Here is a 22204-nt window from a genome sequence, read left to right as displayed (position 1 = left end):
AAAATGGCAGCTGACCGTTGCCAACGATCAAGACTATTAAAATATAAATTGAACTAACCGTTGAACCGGCGCGGTTAACCAGATCACTATTGACAAGACCTTACCAGGTTGGACCGGTTCGGTTACCCCATATTGAAATTTTCCTTGGCACAGACCGATTCCCGTCCCAACCTAGCCCTGTCCGACCCCCTTACCACCGAGCCGGTCCGATCTAAAACTAGTCAGGGCTATTCTGAAAAATCGGGCCAGCCTGGCCCATTTGACACCCTTAGTGTATACAAGCTCTTGTAGTATATACTCGATAAACATATAATACTCTTAATTTATACTTTATGTGTTATATATTAAAAATTGTTACTATTATCATACACAAAACAAATAAGACATCCTAATAGCAATGTGACTTACTGACGTTTTAAAATAAATTATTATAATTAATTAACCTAATTATATCCATACCAAAGAGAAATCGAGAAGATACGGACAATAGAATTTTGGCTATATATTTTGTATTGACTACGTACACGTTCTCTATATCTACCAAATTACCAAATGTGCTGTTTTTTTTATTTTATTGTTTTTAAATCCCACTTTCAAGAGGGGTTGCTTTGATGGTTAGCAACCTCCACTTCCAACCATCCAACCAAAGAGGTTGTGAGTTCGAGTCACCCCAAGAGCAAGGTGGGGAGTTTTTGGAGGGAAGGATGCCGAGTTTCTATTGGAAACAACATCTCTACCTCATGGTAGGGGTAAGTATTATACTGGGTTGTTGTTGTTGTTATTTTTTTTTAAATCCGAAGGTACCACAATGGAATTAAACAAAGTTTTAGGGTTAAAACATACATGCGGATGAATTCAAGCTCTTGCTGAGGTTTAAAAAGGGTTTTGCAGAGAATGAGAGAGCAGATACCAGAAAGTAGAAATACACATTTGAGCTAAGACTTGAGGCTCTTTAGGGGTCTGCAGTAGTAGGAGAAAGGAAATCAAGCTTTAGAAGTGATTTTCAACATGTCTGAGTATTTGCCGCAAGAAGTATTGATTGAAATTTTTCTAAAGCTTCCCACCAAGTCTATCATTCAGTGTACAAATGTCTGCAAATCATGGTACTCTCTTATTACTAGCCCTAATTTCATTTCCACTCACCTCAATTACCAAGATGATTACTTTCTAGTACGACATTTGCTCCGGAGAACCACTAAAAGAATTTTATGCTTTGTTCTGTGACAATGAAAATTTTGATCAGTATGCCCAATTTGATTTTCCATTTGAGTGTGAAACTCACTTTAATATTGTGGGTAGTTGTAATGGGCTTTTGTGCCTTTCCGACGACCTGTGGGGTTATAGGGATAGTTACTATATTTGGAATCCATCCATCAGAAAGTCAGTAAAACTCCCCGAACCGATTTTTATATTTAAAACACATGGCCCTTTTGACCATACATTAGGGTTTGGGTTTGATAGTGTTACTAATGACTACAAGGTGGTAAGAATAGTACACACTGGATTTTGTACTGATAGGGTACCACCTCATGTTGAGCTTTTTAAACTAAGCACTGGTGTTTGGCGAGACATTACTCCTGTTGCTCCATCTTATAAATTCTTTAAGCGGAAACCAGAGATCTATGTGTATGGCGCATGCCATTGGGTTGCTTCTAAAGGAGGAATAAAAGGTCCAAAAATGATTGTTTTGTTTGATGTGCATGAGGAGACGTTCCGGGAGATGGCGGTACCGGGTAGTTTGGTTTGGAACTTTTTTGGTTTCTTTGGTGAGGGATTTGTGCTTTTTGTATCAGATGAGTCACTTTGTTTGGCTGATTGTTCCAATGGAAATGACGAAACAATTGATAATTGGATGATGAAAGAGTATGGTGACCCAGAATCATGGGTGAAACTGTTCAGCATCAGTTTAAGGGACATATCATTCAACGTTGGTGTTGTTGATTACTTAAGGTTTAATGGTGGTCGTCAGCTCTTGATGAAGCCTATAGCTTCAAGGAAAAATGGTAAAATTTTGTGGAGAGTGGACAAAGGACTCTTGGTCTCATATGATCCTTCAGCTGAAAAAATTAAGAATCTTGGCATTCATGATGCTAACTTTTATTACGATACATTTTCTGTTAATACTTGCAGAGTGAGCCTTATTTTACTTGGTAAACAGACATATTGTTTTGCTGAAGACACTTGCGAAGATTCATCCAATTTATGCTAAAGGTGGGAGAAAGAAGTTCTTAAAGGCAAATACTAAAAGTGGACTGCAGATTTTACATGTCAAAAATGAAAGTAACTAGGCTGCGCCTGATAAAATAGAAGACATGCAAGTTCAAAGACCGTCCTTATCTACTTGAAACTCTTAGCTTAGCATGTGGCTGTATTAAAGTTTTAGCTACATGCATGACAAATATAATAGCTGAGTCTATGCTTTGAGTTGGCATATTCTGTATGAGACAGACACAAACCTGGAAAGAATTCTTTTGCTCATATTATTGTTTAATTCTTTTAGTCAAATCAAATTTTGGATAAAGTCACTGAATTTTATATGCTAATCTTCTTACAACTTTTATAGATAGTTCATGTTTTAAAATCTTATTAATTTCTTGCCACATGGCATTGTTTTGCAGGCTTCAGGCTGACAATGGGGACCTTCTTTAATTTATTGGAAGGTCAAACTTTCTTGAAGGAGTCAGGATTACACGGCAATTCTCTATGCTCTTGGGTATTCAAACTCTTTGATTAAAGTGGAGACTGTAAATCTAATGTCGTAACTACTACTAGGTAGATGTTTTTGGGTTCATCATAGTTCAAAACAATGTGTTATTTTTGCAACTATTTGGTGTTTCTATTATATTTTCTCGCCAAATTTCTATGTTGTAGGAGGCTTAATAGAATTATAGAAATGATACTAAAGACCACTACTATGAATTGAATTTTGTTTTCTTGATCATATGCCTTGTCAACATTTTCTTCCTTTTACAATTTGTTGATCTTAAAAGCAGGATTGGCTAATGCTTTGCTAGTTCTTCATCTTCCTATTCTCTTCTGTGTCTTCCTACTTGGAGTTTACTGTTTGTTTTGGCTGAAATCTTCAATTGTAGTTGCTGTCAACATCCCTTTGCAGTTTGGGTTTCTTTGATATACTAGAAAGTGTCTACAGCCACTGTTTGCCGAAGTATTTTTGCTTTATAATTATGCTGCATTTTTTTCATTATCTGATTTTTTCCTTTTTAGCCTCCTAAAAGTTTCTTAATTTCACTCTTTCTATTTATGTTTCATTAGTTTTAGCTTCTATGCCAGAGCATAATCTGGTTTTCCATTAACATAAAAGGAGCCACTAATGTGCTTGATCATTTCCAGAAAACCATCAGGATCCAGCTACATCCTCAAATTTGAAATATCTAGTTCTGATCTTAGAATCCCATCAGGTTCATGAAATTGCAAAGATGGCCTTGTTTTGAAGGTTGTGTTCTGACTTCTGACTCTATCCACCTTGTAGTGTTGGAAGGTAAAATTTTCTTGTGGGAATTAGACTAGCAGCATAATTTTGGATGGTCTTGGTAAGTGAGACTCTCCATGTTTGAGCTACATGCTGTAAATCCAATGTCTTAGAATCTACTTCCTGAGAAGCTATATAGTTTTGGGCTCATCATTCTCCCCAAACATTTCATGATATTTTCAACTGTTATGGCTACGGCGAAAAACCAACTATTCTTGCTCCTTAATGCATTCCACTAGTAGGATACTTATCTTTCTAGCAGTACTATACACCTCCCTTACAGAGTTTAGCTTTCTTGATCATATGCCATGTCATGGATGTTTTGCTTTGATCTTACAACGATAGGATAATGGTTGGCTGATGGTTTGCTGGTTCTTTATACTCCTTTTTCTGTCCTAAGTCTTCCTACTTGAACCTTACTATTTGTTCGCTTCCCATATGTTCTGTTGTATTGATACTGAAACCTTTTGACAACCTCCATTTGCACAAGCATTTTTTGTTCAGAACTAGGAATGTAAATACCCCCGGGACTCTCTTTTTGGTAGTTCCAGTAGCATAGTTGCTATACCATTTTCAAAATCCAACAACATTTTCTATTGAATTTCAAGATAGTCTTAAAAATGTTCCGGGAAATAATGTTACCAGTTAGTTTAGTTGACAAGTCTTGGACTTATGATTTTGAGTTTGTCCGTTTTGGGTCAAAGGATTCACTTTGTTTGGTTAATAGTTTGATAGATCGTGAAGTTGATATTTGGATGATGAAAGGGTATGGTGACCCAGAATCATGGGTGAAACAGTTCTGCATTTGTCGACGCATGATATTCAACGTTGTTGCTGATGAATTTTTCTCGATGCTTTATGGTGGGTCTGTTACAGATGAGCGTCAGGTTACTCCTTACTTGTTTCAGCCAATGGCTTCAAGGAAAAATGGCGACATTTTGTGGAGAGCGTACCACCCGTTCTTGGTTTCATATGAACCTGCAGTTGGAAAAATCAAGTGTCTTTGCATTCATAACATTACCTGGGAACCGTTTGGCAGTGCACTTTATGTTAATACTTACAAACAGAGCCTTGTTTTACTTGCTAAACAGATAGATTATTCTGCTAGAGACACTTGTGAAGAGTCAGCTGACTTATGAGCTGAAAGCTAGGAGGAAGAAGTTTTTAAAGCAAAGATAAAACACGCAAGTTCAGAGACCTCTTTAGCCTACTTTATCAAAAATACTATCCTAGTCTACTGTAGCCTTTATTAATGTTCTTCAGGTTTTTGCTAAATGCACTATAAATATAATAGCTGAGTTTATTTTTTGGGTCGACATACTCTATAAGAGACGGATGCAAACCTACTAAAGAATCCTTTGCTCATATTATGTGATGACCCAAAATGTCATCTTTAAATTTAATAAGTAATTATATATTATAAGACCTTGAAAAGCACCATTTATCATTCATCGACTTGCGTCCGCAGTCCGTACAATTTTCCGAAAAGTTTTTATGTGAAAAATAGATTAAAATGTGAAATAGAGCTTTAAAAATTTAACTGAGTTGACTTTAGTTAACATTTTAATCAAACGGGCCTGGATCAGTGTTTTGACAATTTCGTTAGGTCCGTATCGTGATTTGGGACTTGGGCGTATGCTCGGAATCGAATTCCGAGGTCCCTAACTCGAGATATGGAATTTTGATAAAAAATTAAAAGCTTAATAATTTTTAAGAAATTACTGATGTTGGATTTATTGACCTCGGATCCATATTTTGGTTCCGGAGCCCGGTGTAGGTCCACTATAATATTTATGACTTGTCTGCCGAATTTGGTGAGAACCGGAGTTGATTTGACGTGCTTCGGACGTCCGGTTGTAAAAATATAAGTTTTGAAGTTTTCTTAAAAATTTCCTTTGAATTGGTATCCGATTCGTAGTTCTTGGTGTTATTTTAGCGATTTAATCGCGCGAGCAAGTTCGTATGATGTTTTAGGATTTGGGTGCATGTTTGGTTTGGAGCCCTGAGGGCTCGAGTTGGTTTTGGGTGGCTAACGGATCATTTTTGGACTTGAGGAAATTGCAGAAACCTTCTTTTTATTTCCTTCTTCGCGTTCGCGAGGGGAGTCTCGCGCTCGCGAAGAGCAAATTGGGGATGGTGCATTTTGTGCTTCGCGTTCGCGACAGAGAGAACGCGTTCGCGAAGGCCTGAGGTGCGAAGCTTCGCGTTCGCGATCGAAACCTCGCGTTCGCGAAGGGAAAGGGGCTGGCCAGGACAAATGCCTTCGCGTTCGCAAAGGGCATCTCGCGTTCGCGAAGGCCAAGCCAGGCAAGCTTCGCGTTCACGAAGTAGCCCTCGCGTTCGCGAAGAGTAAAAATTGGACAGCACAAATTTGTGCTTCGCGAACGCGAGGCACTGACCGCGTTCGCGAAGGTTAAAAATCCCAGAAACAGAACTTAAGTTTTGGAAATGGGGTTTCGACCCATTTTCAACTCTTTTTTATTTTTTAGCATGGGTAAGGCGATTTTTGGGAGATTTTCACGGAAAAACATTGGGGTAAGTGTTCTTTATCCTATACTGATTATATTTCATGATTTCATACTCATTTATATCATGAATCTGTGAATTTATGGAAGAAAAATCAAATTTTTATAAATTCTTCCAAAAACGAAAATTTAAGATTTGAAGGTCCATTTGATATCGGAATTGGATAATTTTTGTATGGTTGGACTCGTCTCGGAATGGGTGTTCGTATTTCATAAGTTTTTTCGAGATTTGAGACGTGGGTCCCACTGCCGAATATTTTAATGAATTTCGGATTTTCATCCGAAAAATTAGTAAATTCATATGAAATTAATTCCTATGATTTGTATTGAGTATATTGAATTGTTTATGAATAGATTTGAAGCTTTTGGAGATAAATTTAAAAGGAAAAGCTGTGGTCGAGTAATTGATTGGAATTTGCAGAGCGAGGTAAGTGTCGTGGTTAACCTTGACTTGAGGGAATAGAACCCTTAAATTATTTATTATGTGAATTGCATTTGAACGACGTATAGGCGAGGTGACGAGTGTCTATACATCATCGAATTAATTGTTTGCATAATTATTTGAAAATCATAAATTATTTAAATCATGAATGAATTATTATATTAATTGTTTTACTCATAATTCTTGTCAAATATTAATTCTTGAATTCCTGTAATAATTTCTACGTGCTTATTTGAATTATGTGCATTAATTGCTACTTGACATCTAGTATATTAAATATTAAACTGCCTATTTTCTCCCTGATTTCCATAATAATTTGTTATTTGTCATTGTTTGTTTCATAATTAAATTATAATTATTGTATGCATGTTGTCTTATAATTTTATATTAATTGTCGCCTTTATTTGGAAAATTTCTTCTATAAGAATTGGTAAATGGATATATTAGAGGATCGGGTTGCACGCCGCAACAGACTTATTAAAAGTCAATATTTGGAGGATCGGGTTGCACGTCGCAATAGAATTGATTGAAATGGATATATTGGAGGATCGGGTTGCACGCCGCAACAGACTTATTAAAAAGTCTATATTGGAGGATCGGGTTGCACGCCGCAACAGACTTATTAAAAGTCAATATTGGAGGATCGGGTTGCACGCCGCAATAGACTTATTAAAAGTCAATATTTGGGGGATCGGATTGCACGCCGCAATAGACTTATTTAAAAGTCAATATATATGCTTGATTAAATAATTATATGAGTTGATTAAAAATAATTATATGAGAGGATTGAAAATGAATATATTGTGGGAGCGACAGAATTGAATATGAATATATTGTGAGAGCGAGTTGCACGCTCCAACGGAAATTGACGGAAATGATAATTGGTTATGACTGCTGGGTTGGCTTCAGTTATTATAAATGAGTTATCTGATTTATTTCTATTATTTGTTGTTGTTACTAATATTGCGTACAGGTTAATGTAAGTGACTCGCCTTAGTCTTCGTCACTACTTCATCGAGGTTAGGCTCAGCACTTACCAGTACATGAGGTCGGTTGTACTGATACTACACTCTGCACTTCTTGTGCAGATTTCGGAGTTGGTCTCAGCGGCGTACCATAGACTTGCTCAGATTTCAGCTACTAGAGGAGACTTGAGGTATAACTGCACGGCGCCCACAGTTTCTGAAGTCCCCATCTACTTTATTTTAGCTGTGTGTTTATTTTCAGACAACTTTATTTTATTCAAACCCTTATTTGTATTATTCTAGAAGCTCGTGCAATTGTGACACAAATTCTGGGATGGTATTTAGACACCGTTGTTTTTATGGATTATTCACTATATTTCAAACCTTGCTTCCGCATTTAATTCTTTGATTATTAATAAATTTAAAAATTGTTTAAAAATTAGTTAATATTATTCTAACATTGGCTTGCCTAGCAAGTGAAATGTTAGGCTCCATTACGGTCCGAAGGTGGGAGTTTCGAGTCGTGACATATTATTATTCAACTCCTTTAATCCAATAAGTTTCTGGATAAAGCTGTGGGGGTCATTGAAGAAAAACAAAAAAAAAAAGGAATGAAGAAAAATGGGATGGGAGGTGCCTAACTTTGTTGACAACTTTGTTGAAGAAAAAATGGGATAGGTGCCTAACTTTGTTGAAAAATTATAGGACTAAATCAATAATAAGACATCTTCTTTGTAGTAGTTGGATGACATCTCTTACTATAAATAGAGGTCTCCATTCTTCATTTCAACTATACCAAAATAAAAGAGAAACAATAGAAGTTTGAGAGAGTAATCCACAGATTGTAGTCTGTGAGATAAATAGTGAGTGTGAGTAATATTGTAGTGAAGTGTTTTAAATAAAGAGTGTTATTTCTTTCAAAATTGTGGTAGTCTCTTGACACTGCTAAGTTGTAATATTATAGTGGTTATATTGCTCCGCTCGGTTATTGTATTTTACTCATTAAAAGAGTTGGTGTCGTTGTTACTCTCATGTGTTATTATTATTTTTCATTGATATTATTCTTGGGCGGGATTATTATTTTTTCCTAACAACATGGTATCAGAGACATGGCGAATAATGGTCCGCTATCTTTGCAGTACCCCCGTCTCACAAAAGATAATTATGAGAAATGGTGCCTACGTATGAAAGTTATTCTTGGCTCTCAAGATGTATGGAAAATCGTAGACAGAGGGTACACAAAACCCGATAATGAGGAAGCTCTGCCTCAAAATGAAAAAGAGGTCTTGGCAAAGACGAGGAAGAAGGATCAACAAGCCCTCACGCTCATCCACTAATATTTGGATGATGTCATGTTTGATAAGGTGACAGATGATACCACCTCAAAGGAAGCTTGGGGGATTTTACAAAATTCTCTTCAAGGAGTAGACAAGGTGAGGAAGGTAAAACTTCAAACTCTAAGGGCTGATTTTGAAGTTTTAGAAAGTAAAGAATCCGAATGCATTTCGGATTATTGTTCAAAAGTGAAGGCTGTTGTGAATCAACTAAGAAGATACGGTGAGGACATAGAAGATGTCCGTGTAGTAGAAAAGATCCTTCGCACTTTAACACCTAAATTTGATTTTGTGGTGTGTGCTATTGAGGAGTCTAAAGATTTAGACTCTATGATGGTAGAGCAATTGGAGGGTTCTTTAGAGGCCCATGAAGAAAAGATTAAAAGGAGACAAGAAGTGCCATTAGAGCAACTTCTTAAAAATCAGACATCCTTCAAGGATTATGGAGGTGAAAAAAGCTATCGAGGGAATGGACGGGGACGAGGCCGTAGAGGTCATGAAAGAGGAAGAAGTAGCGGTAACAACTTCAACAATGAAGTTAAAATCCACCAGACATTCAGAGGTCGTGGTCGTGGACATAGAGGAGGAAGAGGACGTGACTACTACCAAGAAAATAATGGACAAAGGTATGAAAAATCAAAAATTAAGTGTTATAATTGTCATAAATTTGGTCATTACTCTTGGGAATGTCGTAGCAATGTTGAAGAAAAAGCTAACCTTGTTGACGACAAGAAAGAAGAAGTTGAGTCAACGTTGTTGATGGCACTCAAGGAAGAAGACAGGGATGATTGCAGCTTGTGGTATTTGGACAATGGAGCAAGCAATCATATGTGTGGATGCAAAGAGAATTTTGTAGAGATCAATAAAACGGTAAGAGGTAATGTGTCCTTTGGAGATACCTCAAAGATTCAAATCGAAGGTATATGTACGATTCTGATCTCCTGTAAAAATGGTGACCACATGTTAATTCAAGATGTTTATTATGTCCCAAAATTAAAAAGTAATATTTTGAGTTTGGGACAACTTCTTGAAAAGGAATATGACATCCACATGAAAAATATGCATCTGTGGCTTAGAGATTCAGGTGGAATTCTAATTGCTAAAGTGCATATGGAAAAGAATAGATTATTTTCTTTGAATCTTAAATCAATTGATGCAAAGTGTTTGAAGGCTAATGTGCAAGACGAATCATGATGTTGGCACATGCGATTTGGGCACTTGAATTTTGAAGCGCTCAAATCAATGGGAGAAAATAATATGGTGTATGGGATACCGTAAATCAACCTTCCCAATCAATTGTGTGAAGCTTGTCTTCTTGGAAAACATGCAAGGAGGAGTTTTCCAAAAGAGGCCATGTCAAGATCAACCAAACCGCTCCAGCTTGTTCAAATTGATGTGTGTGGGCCAATCAATCCACCTTCCTTTGGTAAAAGTAAATACTTTCTACTCTTCATTGATGACTTTAGTAGAAAGACTTGGATTTATTTCTTGAACCAAAAATCTGAAGCTTTTGCTACTTTTAAAAATTTCAAAGTACTTGTAGAAAAAAAAGTGGCTATGAAATAAAAGCTTTAAGGTCCGATAGAGGAGGCGAATTCACTTCAAAAGAATTTAATGGCTTTTGTCAATATCATGAAATTCGTCGCCCTCTAACGGTACCTTATTCACCCCAACAAAATGGAGTTGTAGATAGAAAGAATCGAACGATTCTTAATATGGCTAGATGTATGTTAAAAGCTAAAAATATGCCCAAGAAATTTTGGGCAGAAGCTGTATCTGGTGTAGTTTATTTGAATAACAGGTCTCCAACAAAGAATATTAGAGATCAAACCCCTCAAGAAGCATGGAGTGGAAGAAATCCAAGTGTCAAGCACTTGAGAATCTTTGGGAGTATAGCCTATGCTCATGTGCCACATCAAGGGAGAGCGAAGCTTGATGATTGAAGTGTCAAGCATGTGTTTGTTGGATATGATATGAGTACAAAAGTCTACAAGCTATACAACACAAGTAGCGGCAAGATGGTGGTAAGTCGCGATGTTGAATTTGATGAAGAATTGGCATGGAACTGGGAAGATCAGGAAGAAACTTCATATGATTGTCTTCCATACTTTGGTGATGAAGAAGAACCAGAGACCGTAGAAACTATGCAGGATACAACTCCACCTCCTTCTCTAACCAATGTTGCATATCCCTCTTTTCAAGAAAGTTCAAATGAATAACCGCAAAGAACAAGGAGTATTCAAGAGCTCTATGAAGACACAGAAGAAATTACTAATTTTGATTCTTTATATTGTCTCTTTGCTGACAGTGAACCAATGAACTTTGATGAAGCTGTTACAGACAAAAGGTGGAGAGAAGCCATGAAGGAGGCAAAGAAGAATGTTGATGGAGATATGGAGAGATACAAGGCACGACTTGTGGCTAAAGGCTACAAGCAAAGGCAAGGCATTGACTATGAAGAAGTCTATGCACCTGTTACCTGCATGAAGACAATTCATTTGCTCATCTCTTTGGCGGCACAAATAAAGTGGAAGATCCATCAACTAGATGTCAAGTCAGCTTTTTTGAATGGCTATCTTGAAGAAAAAGTCTATGTTGAACAACCATTGGGCTTTGTGGTCAAAAACCATGAAGATAAAGTGTTGCGGTTGAATAAAGCTTTATATGGATTAAAGCAAGCCCCACGAGTATGGAATAGTTGCATCGAAAAGTATTTTGCAAGATAATGGGTTTACTCGTTGTCTCCATAAATATGATCTTTACCTTAAAGTTTATACTAATGTAGATATCTTACTTGTTTGTCTTTATGTTGATGATCTTATTTTCACGGGTAATAACCCAAGTTTGTTTGAAGCTTTTAAGAAAGATATGTCTCATGAGTTCGAGATGACAGACGTAGGGCTCATGTCATATTACTTGGGCCTAGAAGTGAAGCAGATGGAGGATGGAATTTTTATCTCTCAAGAAAGCTATACAAAAGAGATATTGAAGAAGTTAAACATGCTCTATTGAACCTCCGTGAACACACCGATGGAGAGTGGGACAAATTTGTCCAAGTTTGATGAAGGAGAAAAAGTGGATCCCATATTTTTCAAAAGTCTTGTGGGAAGTTTAAGGTACTTAACTTGTACCAGGCCAGATATACTCTTTGCGGTTGGAGTAGTAAGTTGCTTCATGGAAGCTCCTACCTCCATGTGATGACCCAAAAGGTCATCTTTAAATTTAATAATTAATTATGTATTCTAAGACCTCAAAAAGTACTATTTATTATTCATCGACTTGCGTGCACAGTCCGTATAATTTTTCGGAGAGTTTTTATGTGGAAAATGGATTAAAATGTGAAATAGAGCTTTAAAACTTAATTAAGTTGACTTTGGTAAATATTTTTAGTAAACGGACCCGGATCAGTGTTTTGACTATTCCGGTAGGTCAGTATCGTGATTTGGGACTTGGGCGTATGCCCGAAATTTAATTTGGAGGTCCCTAGCTCAAGTTATGACCATTTAACGGAAACTAGTAATTTAAAGGCTAAAGATTTTTAAAAGTTTGACCACGGATTTGACTTTTTGATATCGGGGTCGGATTCCGATTCCGAAAATTTGAATAGCTATGTTATGTCATTTATGACTTGTGTGCCAAATTTGAACTCATTCTGGGTTCATATAACATGTTTCGGCACAAGTTTTGTAAATTGAAACGTTTGAAACTCAAAAATTCGAATCGAGGTGTGAATTGTAATTTCGATATTATTTGATGTGATTTGAGACCCCGAGTAAGTCCGTGTTATATTTTAGGACTTGTTGGTATTATTGGTTGAGGTCCCGGGGACTTCGAGTGAATTTCAGACGAGGTTCACATCAATTTCGTTGCATATTGCATTGTTGAAGGCTGTTGGTTCTGGTATTTTCGCACCTGCGAAAATAGACTCGCAGGTGCGATGTCGCAGAAGCGACGATGTGGTCGCAGAAGCGAGGGAGTGCTGGTTGGGCAGTGCTCGCAGGTGCACAATTATTTCCGCAGATGCGGAGTCGCATCTGCGCTTGGCTTTCCGCAGAAGCGGCCTGGATCGCAAATGTGCTCACTTTTCCGCAGAAGCGGGGGTCGCAGGTGCGACCTCTTGACTGCATCTGCGAAGGTGCTGGGCAAAACCCTTTAAGTTCGGGGTTTTGCTATTTTTCACCATTTTCAGATTTTGGAGCTCGATTTGGGCGATTTTAGGGAGGAATATTTCCACACAACTTTGGGTAAGTGTTATTGACTCCCTTGTGATTATATTCCATGAATTAATCCTCGTTTTCAGCTTTAGATTATATTTATAGTAGATGAATTTATATTTATTTATTCACTTTTTTTTTGGTACGACTAAAATATGAGTTGAGTTTAAATGGAGAAATATTTTCATTGAACATTGATATAGTAACACGATTTATTTAGGATTGAATGGTAATTATTGTTGTTGAAAGTTTCTAATAATAAATGTGTACAGAAATTTAATACTTGCACAGTTATAGTTTGGGGGTGAAAAGAGGATGAAAGTAGTGGGGAAATAGAAGACAAATGGACTGACAACATACAAGTATTAATTTTCATCTTCGCTGTCGGTCGAAACTAATGGCATTCGCGAGCCAAAAAGTATATAAAATATAAAATAGATGACAGCGAAACTAATGGCATTCGCGAGCCAAAAAGTATATAAAATATAAAATAGATTTTTTTTCAGCTATTATTTATAGCCGCGCGTAAGAATGCATTTCTCTTTTTTATTCGGTTAAAAAAAAGGTTTAATATTTAATGGTTTGCAAAACTAACAAGATAATTGCGAATGCGTTCTTGGGGACTTGGACTTTGAATAGTGAACTGAAGGAGAATTCAACAACTTTCTCGCTCTTTTCTGCGTTGGAAGAATTATATGTATTGTCTCTTAACTGTTGTATCTAAAATATTTATTTTCTTTTTTAGCTTTCTGATTTTTCTATTTATAAAACATGATATTTTATGTTTTTGTTTGTTCCAACTTGTTTCTAGTCCTTTTCCTCTCTTTCGTTTTCTTCTTTAACTATTTCTACTTCTATTAACGCTTCCATTAATCTTATCCACCTTGTTCATTCTCCTTGGGCATCGGAAATTTTAATCTTTTACCACATAAAATTCGTTTTGATTTAGTGTTCAAAAACATATAGTAACTGAAACAAAAAGGTCAGACTGATCCAAACCTATCATAACCCACAAAATTGAAATTGATAAAGTTGTATAACGTTGTTTTTTCAAATTTTATGTCTGTAGAAACTGCAAATTTTCGGTTATCAAACAGTACTCATTCTAAGTTAGAACAGTATTTGTTCTCCCATGCAAATTAAAATTTTGCTTATGCATTGAGTGTATACTAAGGGTGTTAAAGGGGTCGGGTCGGGCTGGTCCGGGCTAGAGAAAAATGAGACCGGCCGGTCTCAGTACCGGTTCGGTTACCGGTTTCAAAATACTTGTCTTACCGGTCCGGGCCTCGCCGATAGAAAATTTGACCGGAACGATTTTCGAGCCTAATGGGCCGGGCCGGCCGAGCCGTTTTTGTGTGTATTTTGTATAACAATCGTAATTTATATTAAGATAAAGCAAAAATGTAAAACATAAAAACAATCTTATAAAAAGAATATTTGAATAAATTTCAAATGCTTTAAAAGCCTTATATTTGAATATTTCATTAAGAATTTAAGATAATATAATGAAGATGGAAAAATAAATTAACTTATAATTTACAATTTCTTTTTTTAATTCAAACTTGCAAATTAAAGTTTACATTTTACAACAACTAAATTAAATAAAAAAGCGTAAATTCAAATTTGAATTATTAAATATAATCTTCAAACTTCAAAGGTTTTGCATTGTCCTAGTAAGTTCTTTATAATCAATATGAACTTCTTGGTCATCTTATGTAGTGTTGAATTCAGATGGGTTACCATTTGTTAATATATTTCCAAGTTCCTCTTCTTCTAGTTTATCAATATCATCACGTCTTTGATTTCTTCGTTCCGATCTAATCCAATCTCTTCAACATACTAAAACTTCCAAAGCATTGCTTCCTAATAAGTGGGTGTCTCTTAGTTGTTGTCTTGTTTGACTAAATGCGCTCAATGATGCAACAATTGAAATTGGCACATTTAGCACGTTCCGAGCCATTGCAGAAAGAACCGGAAATTGCTTTTCATTTTCATGCCACCATGCCAGCGGTGAAAATTCCTTTGTGCGAGGCTTTATTTGCTTTTGCAAGTAGAACTGAAGTTCATCAATGTTCCTGCTATTGGTTTGAGTTGAAGGAAATGTAGACCAAATATTAAAACCATCAAGCCCTTCATCTTCATCCATAGTAGCAGATGTAGTAGAAGTAATACAATGAAAAGTGGGATTAATATTGCCTACATTATTAGTAGCATCATCAATTATATTTGCATAATAATTATATAATTGCTGTAAATAATCATTTGCCTTGTTCATACAACAATCTATATTTGGTGTTTAAGTTGGTCCAATCTCCATATAAGTATATAAAGTATTGATTAATTGTGACAATTAGACATCTTAATAGAAGGATTTAAAATAACACAAATTAAGTAAATAGGAGAAATTGTAAAGAAATATTTTTTGAATTTTGCTTGCATTTTTTCAACAACATCCTTATATTTTTCTTTCTTCTTGAAATCTAAGAGTAGAAAAGAAATTTCAGTTATATGTACTATAGCCATAGTAACAGTAGGGCAATAAGTTCCAGAAAACTCAACAGTAGCTGTATAAAATTTATGTAAAAATTTAACAACATCATTAATGGTCTCTCAAGTATTAGTTGTTAATATAAGGTTTGGATCAGTACCATGTGCATTAGCAACTTCAGTTATAGGCAATCTATATTTGTAGCAACATCTTAAAAATAAGTATGTATAATTTCATCTAGTAACAATTTCACGTGGCATGAATCTGGGGTTAAGGTTATGTTTGGTACACTTAGTCTTAATTCTCTAATACTAGATTATCTATTATTTCCTTGAATAACACCAACTTCTCTTCTAACATGAGTAATCTCAGTCGAAAATAAATCAAGGCCACTTTTAATAATTAAATTATAAACATGACATGCACACCTGAAGTGTGACTATAATTCCATATTTTAGTATATTATTTGCCTTGCATTTTGTATGCTTTAATGATTAACTATACTTTATTTGCACGTACTAGAGTCTATTTTATGTGTAGGTGAATTGGAGATAAAAGTAGAGCAAAACGAATAATTAAAGTCTAAAGCGTGCTCGAAAACAGTTGAAAAGAAGAAAGAAAGAAGTGAGCAGCCGATAAATGAGAAAACTGGAGAAGCAAGCTTAATAGCGGTTGGGCGAGCCTTTTAGCTCACGTGGGAGCTGGCTAGGCGAGGCAGGAGGCGTGGTCCACTTCGCGTTAAGGCTGGCGACGGCAGGTCTGGAGCGAGGTCCTGCTCGCGTGAAGCCTCGTGAGGCGAGGTCTGAGGCGCGCACACTCCGAACTTTGAAGGCTTATTTCGTCTCCTGGTTTGACTAGGACTTGGCCTATGTCGTTTAGGTCTTTTCCTACACATATAAATAGACATAAAACGCCATATTTGAAGGAGTTTTTGCAACCAGAGGCAAGGATAGCTCGTGAAACAACTGTTGGGAGTTAGAATCATTGATTTCGACATCCTTTCATCATTACTTTATAATTTAATTATGCAAAACATCTGTGCTATTGTTACTATGAGTATGAGTAGCTTAACTCCTAATCTAGGGTTTTGATTGAACCTATTAGAGGATGATTTTCCTGTTACATTAATATAGATTTGTCGTAGTATTTTCTCTATTTATTCAACTATATTATTATTGTTGTTGATTGAAGGGCCCTCAATTGACTGTGCCTATTTAGTATGTATTACTCGGGAGATAGTACATATTTAGATAATTGTTAAACAACATCACTCCTAACGTATATGAGGGATCAATACGGAGGGTTTAAAAGTGGGATTAGGGATAACGAAACCTTGGTGCGATCCGAGTGAGCCGTACTTAATGCCAGCTTGTGTAATTCGGGAGAATATGTCTAGTAAATTGTGGTAGTTACTCGGGAGAGAATTACAACACTCAGAGTGTTCATGATCGGTAGAGAAGATTTAGACAAATTTATAAAAAAACGTAGCGGAAAAGATTCCGACCATAAGGAAAATCATAACCTTAGATCATTCCAATTCTTGTCTACAACCCGTTCGTAGTTAATTATTAATTATTGCATTTTCATTACGTGATATTTAGTTAGTAAACATCAAATTTGTTACTTAAATATTTCTGAAGATTGATTGGGTGAATTTGTGCGAGTCTAGTAGCTGTGTTTAATAGGTTAATTCCCTGTGGGATTCGACTCCGGACTTATTAATCGGAATATATTTGCAACGACCACTAAGTCCTTTTTACAAGGCATAGTTGGGCGTGATCAAATTTTGGCGCCATTTTTGGGGAATTAACGGTGTTATTAATTGCAGCTAAAAGAATTGCTAGAATTCTTAGTGTAGTCAATTTTCTTCATTTTAAACCAAATACATTGAAATTCTGATGTTTGTAGTCTTGGGTGCTACAGGTGCATGCCTAGAAACTCCTCAAGAATCGGTGAATTATTCGAAGCATTATCAGATCCTGAGAAAGTTTTCAAGGCGCTGAATCGTGCAAACAAGAAGGGCAAACAACAACATAACTCAACAGAACAAATCGAACCAGACATAGATGATAGAGTAGAAAATCCAAACAACAAAAACAATGAGAATGACCCGAACAATCAGGGTGTGGTGCCTCTTGTGCCAGAAGCAGCATTGTATGACTGGCATAACCCACCGCCGAAAATCTGGCAACTTCAATTGCAGTCCCTCAGATACAGGCGGAATCATTTCAATCACAAATAACATGCTACATTTATTGCAGAACAAGGGACTGTTCTCAGGGTCATACATTGAAGATCCTCAGCAGCATCTAAAGAATTTTCTGTCGATATGTGTCACGCAAAGGCAACCTAATGTGACACCGGAAGCAATAAAGTTGTTATTGTTTCCATTCTTGGTGACAGGAGAAGCTCAGACTTAGCTTAATTCACTCCCCATAAACTCCATCACTACTTAGGAGGAATTAGTCAAGCAATTTTTGAACAAGTTTTACCCACCCAATAAGACTGCCAAACAAATTGATAATATATTGAGCTTCAGGCAGAGAGCAACAGAAACACTACAAGAAACGTGAGGGAGGTTCAAGGGTATGCTGGTTAAATATCCACATCATGGAATTCTAGATCAGATATTGGGGTAGAGGTTTTACATGGGACTGTCAGACGGCTTAAAGGCCAATGTTGATGCTTCAGCAGGTGGAGCATTTTTGAGCAAAACATTCACAGAATGCAAGCTCTTACTTGACAAAATGGCCCAAAACTCAGGATGGATGACAAGACACTCTACGATCACTCATGTTGTTCATTCAGTGGCTTTGGACCCAAACAACTCCATAGATGCAAATATGGCCACCCTAATGATGCAAATGAGTATCCTCACCAAAAAGATCGATGAATCAGGCCAGAAGCAACAGGTACACATAGTTGACGCAACTAATGGGGGCTTATGTACACCATGCATTAACCAACCATATGTATGCTCGTGGAATGCGGAAGGTGACAACCAGCACAAGATATGAACTATGTGGCTAACTATGGGGGACAGAGGTAAGGTGGTCATAATTGGGGGCAGCGAAATCAACAATATAGGCCAGCACAACAGTAGTACAATAACAACAACAATCCTGGAGCTATGCGACCACCGGGTTAAGTTGTGCTTTACCAAAGGCAACAGGGTTATAACCAGCAAAATCAGTTGCTAGCTTATCAACAGCCTCAACAACAACAGATAGTAAGACAAGATGATGGGTTTGCTGAACTTAAAGGAATGTTGCAACAACTGATTGGGTCCAATGGAAAAATGCAAGAGAGAGTGGACTCACATGAATCAGTGATAAAGGGCATTGAGATTTAATTAGCACAGATTTCGATGGCTCTAAATAATCGTCCCCAAGGGATATTACCTGCAGATACACAAGCCAATCTAAAAGAGCAGGGCCCGAAATAGCTTATGGCATTAAGTCTAAGAAATGGTAGAGACCTAGATCTAGAGCAAGAAATTGCTCACAAAAGCCGACCTACTGAAACACTTGTGCCAGTACCCATTGAGATAGATGATTCAACAGGGTTAACTGAGGTGATGGTACAATATGCATAAGAGAGCACAAGCAAAGAAAAAGAGGTTGTGTAGGAGACTGATTTAGCACAAGAATTGACAGTAGAAGCAGTGCATGAGCAAGATAAAAGTCACATCACAGGACGGAAGCGACCTCCAGCACCATTCCCACAGAGATTGGCCAAATATCAGAAGGATGAGCAGTATAAGAAATTCATGGAGATGTTGAAACAAATCGAGGTGAACATTCCACTGATTGACGTTTTGCGGGAGATGCCTGGGTATGCCAAAATGATGAAAGATTTAATATCTCGCAAATTCTACCTCCAAGACCTATCCACTATTACATTGACCTAGACCTGTAGTGCAGTCGTGATGAGACCCATAGATGAGAAGTTATCAGACCTAGGGAGTTTCACAATCCTATGCACGATAGGCAGCTATGCTTTTGCTAAAGCATTGTGTGATTTGCGGGCAAGCATAAACTTGATGCCCTTGGCTATCTACAAAAGGTTAGGCATTGGAAGAGCAAGACTCACATCCATGCTACTACAGCTAGCCGACCGGATAGTGAAGAAGCCATCAGGTATCCTTGATGTTGTATTAGTACAGGTTGGGAAGTTTGTGTTCCTAGCATATTTCGTCATTCTAGACTGCCGGGTTGACGAGGAGATTCCCATAATTTTGGGAGGACCATTCTTGGCCACTGGGAGAGCTTTAATTAATTGTGAAACTGGAGAACTAAAAATGAGACAAAATGATGAAGAGATAACATTTAATATGCAGAAATCTATGCGGCGACCAAGTGAATTTGCTAACTACTATCTAATAGAAGTTGTTGATATAATTTTGGAGGAGGAATATGAGACCTTGAACGCTAAAGACCCTCTAGCAACATGTCTCATGAACTTAGATGAAGCAAATGGAGATGACTTGGCAGAGTGGGTACTGGCTCTTGAAGGCCAAGGGTTTTGAAAAAGAGAGCTCGAATTTGAGCCTTTGCACTTAGAAGAAAGGAAAACTCCTCCAGCTAAGCCATCGATAGAAGAGCCACCAAAATTGGAACTGAAGCCACTACCACCTCATCTCATGTATGCTTTCTTGGGACCTAACTCAACTTTACATGTTATTATCTCATCTGGTTTGTTAGATGTGCAGAATGAACAGTTTTTGCAGGTATTGATTGAGTGCAAAACTGCAATTGGTTGGACCATTGCAGATATTAAGGGTATCATCCCGGCCTTCTGTATGCATAATGGCCACAAACCTTCCAGAGAACATCAAAGAAGACTGAACCCCAACATGAAGGAAGTTGTGAAAAAGGAGGTGATAAAGTGGTTAGATGCGGGGATCATTTTCCCCATCTCCGATAGCAACTGGATCAACCCAGTCTAATGTATGCCAAAGAAAGGTGTGATAATTGTAGTGCAAAATGATAACAACGAGTTAATATCAACAAGAACAGTCACGGGATAATGAATTTGTATGGACTACAGAAGATTGAACAAGGCCACCCGAAAAGACCATTTTCCCTTGCCGTTCATTGATCAAATGCTAGATAGACTGGCCGAGAGGTCCCACTTTTGCCTTCTGGATGGATACTCGGGGTATAATCAGATCTCCATTGCTCTGGAAGATAGAGAGAAAACGTCATTCACCTGCCCATATGGCGTCTACGCTTTTCGTAGAATGTCGTTCGGCTATGCAATGCACCCGCCACGTTTGAAAGGTGCATGATGGTCATCTTCACAGATATAGTAGAGGGCATAATGGAGGTCTTTATGGATGATTTCTCAGTGGTGGGAGACTCATTCGATGATTGCCTAAAGAATTTGAAAAGAGTACTGAAAAGATATGTGGAGACTAATCTGGTGCTCAACTAGGAAAAGTGTCATTTCATGGTACAGGAAAGTATAGTCTTGGGGCACCTAGTGTTGAGTAAAGGCATTGAGGTAGATTGTGAAAAGGTTGATATGATAGAAAATCTTCCACCACCCACTTCCGACAAAGCAATAAGAAGTTTCCTTGGCCACGCCGGTTTCTATAGATGGTTTATAAAAGACTTCTCCAAAATTGCTAACCCATTGTATAAATTGCTTGAAAAAGATCACCCTTTTGTGTTTTCTGATGACTGCAGGGTAGATTTTGAGGAATTGAAGAAGAGGCTGGTGACAACACCTATCATAGTTTCATCCGAATGGGGGAAACCATTTGAGCTGATGTATGATGCAAGCGACTATGAAAGATAAGTACATATGTTTCCGTACCGATCCGTAAGACTCTACTAAACCTGCTCATGACTCGTGAGACCTATGTAACCTAGGCTCTAATACCAACTTGTCACGACCCAAAACCTAACCCGTCGTGATGGCGCCTATTGTGGTACTAGGAAAGCCGACCTTCTCAAAACACTTTTAAAATTTAATAGAAATGAATCAAGACATTTAAAAATAATCGGAGTTTTTCATAAAAACGGGGGTAAAACTCAAATAAAACATAAGTGTGGAAAAATAGCCCCACATCGGGGTGTCACTAAGTCATGAGCATCTAATAACCAATCTAGAAATAGAGTCTACTACAGTCTATGCCAAATGCCAATACAAGAGAGAAAAGATAATAAGAAAGGAGAAACAAGGACTGCGGATGCCAACACCTACCTCGTATGTCTCCGATAATCAGCCCGCACACGAATTCAGCGACTGCCAGAACCGTACACACCTGGATCTGCACATGAAATGCAGGGTGTAGCATGAGTACAACCAACTTAGCAAGTAACAAAATTAAATAAGCAACTGAGAAGCAGTGACGAACTACAATAATACAGATCATTTCAAAAGTTTTCAGTAAAGAGTGAACATTTTTTCAAATCCGGTGGTATAAGTCAAATAAGTTCGAGCCCAAGTAAAATAGATATGAATCTTCCAGAAATTTCACAAAAACATCAGATAGAAACTAAGTGCAACAACAAATAAAAGTAAGTACAGCCTCTCGAGGCAGCGGTCACTCAACTTATCTCATCAGCTCATACTCTCGGCTCTCAACCCTCAATAGACACTCTCAATATGTACCTGCGCTCCCTGGGGGTGTACAGACTCCGGAAAGGCTCCTTCCAGCTCAAGCGCTATATCGCTGCGGCATACAGACCAACCCCATCATACAAGTAGCCATAAGGCTAGTTGCGGAGTGCAACCCG

General features: G+C 37.4%; 1 protein-coding gene across 1 annotated transcript; it reads left to right on the top strand.

Annotated features, from left to right (window-relative positions):
• The first annotated feature begins 919 nt into the window (after positions 1-919).
• Positions 920-2590, top strand: LOC107808564 (F-box protein At3g07870-like). Its single transcript, XM_075227642.1, has 2 exons — positions 920-1103; positions 1186-2590. Exons 1-2 carry the CDS (start codon positions 1009-1011, stop codon positions 2207-2209), a joined length of 1119 nt encoding a protein of 372 aa, XP_075083743.1. The 5' UTR covers positions 920-1008; the 3' UTR covers positions 2210-2590.
• Positions 2591-22204: the final 19614 nt, after the last annotated feature.

Source organism: Nicotiana tabacum, chromosome 2, assembly GCF_000715075.1.
Source record: "Nicotiana tabacum cultivar K326 chromosome 2, ASM71507v2, whole genome shotgun sequence".
NCBI classification, from domain to species: Eukaryota; Viridiplantae; Streptophyta; class Magnoliopsida; order Solanales; family Solanaceae; genus Nicotiana; species Nicotiana tabacum.
The sequence above is the reverse complement of the archived record's forward strand: the minus strand, read 5'-3'. Positions and strand labels throughout refer to the sequence as shown.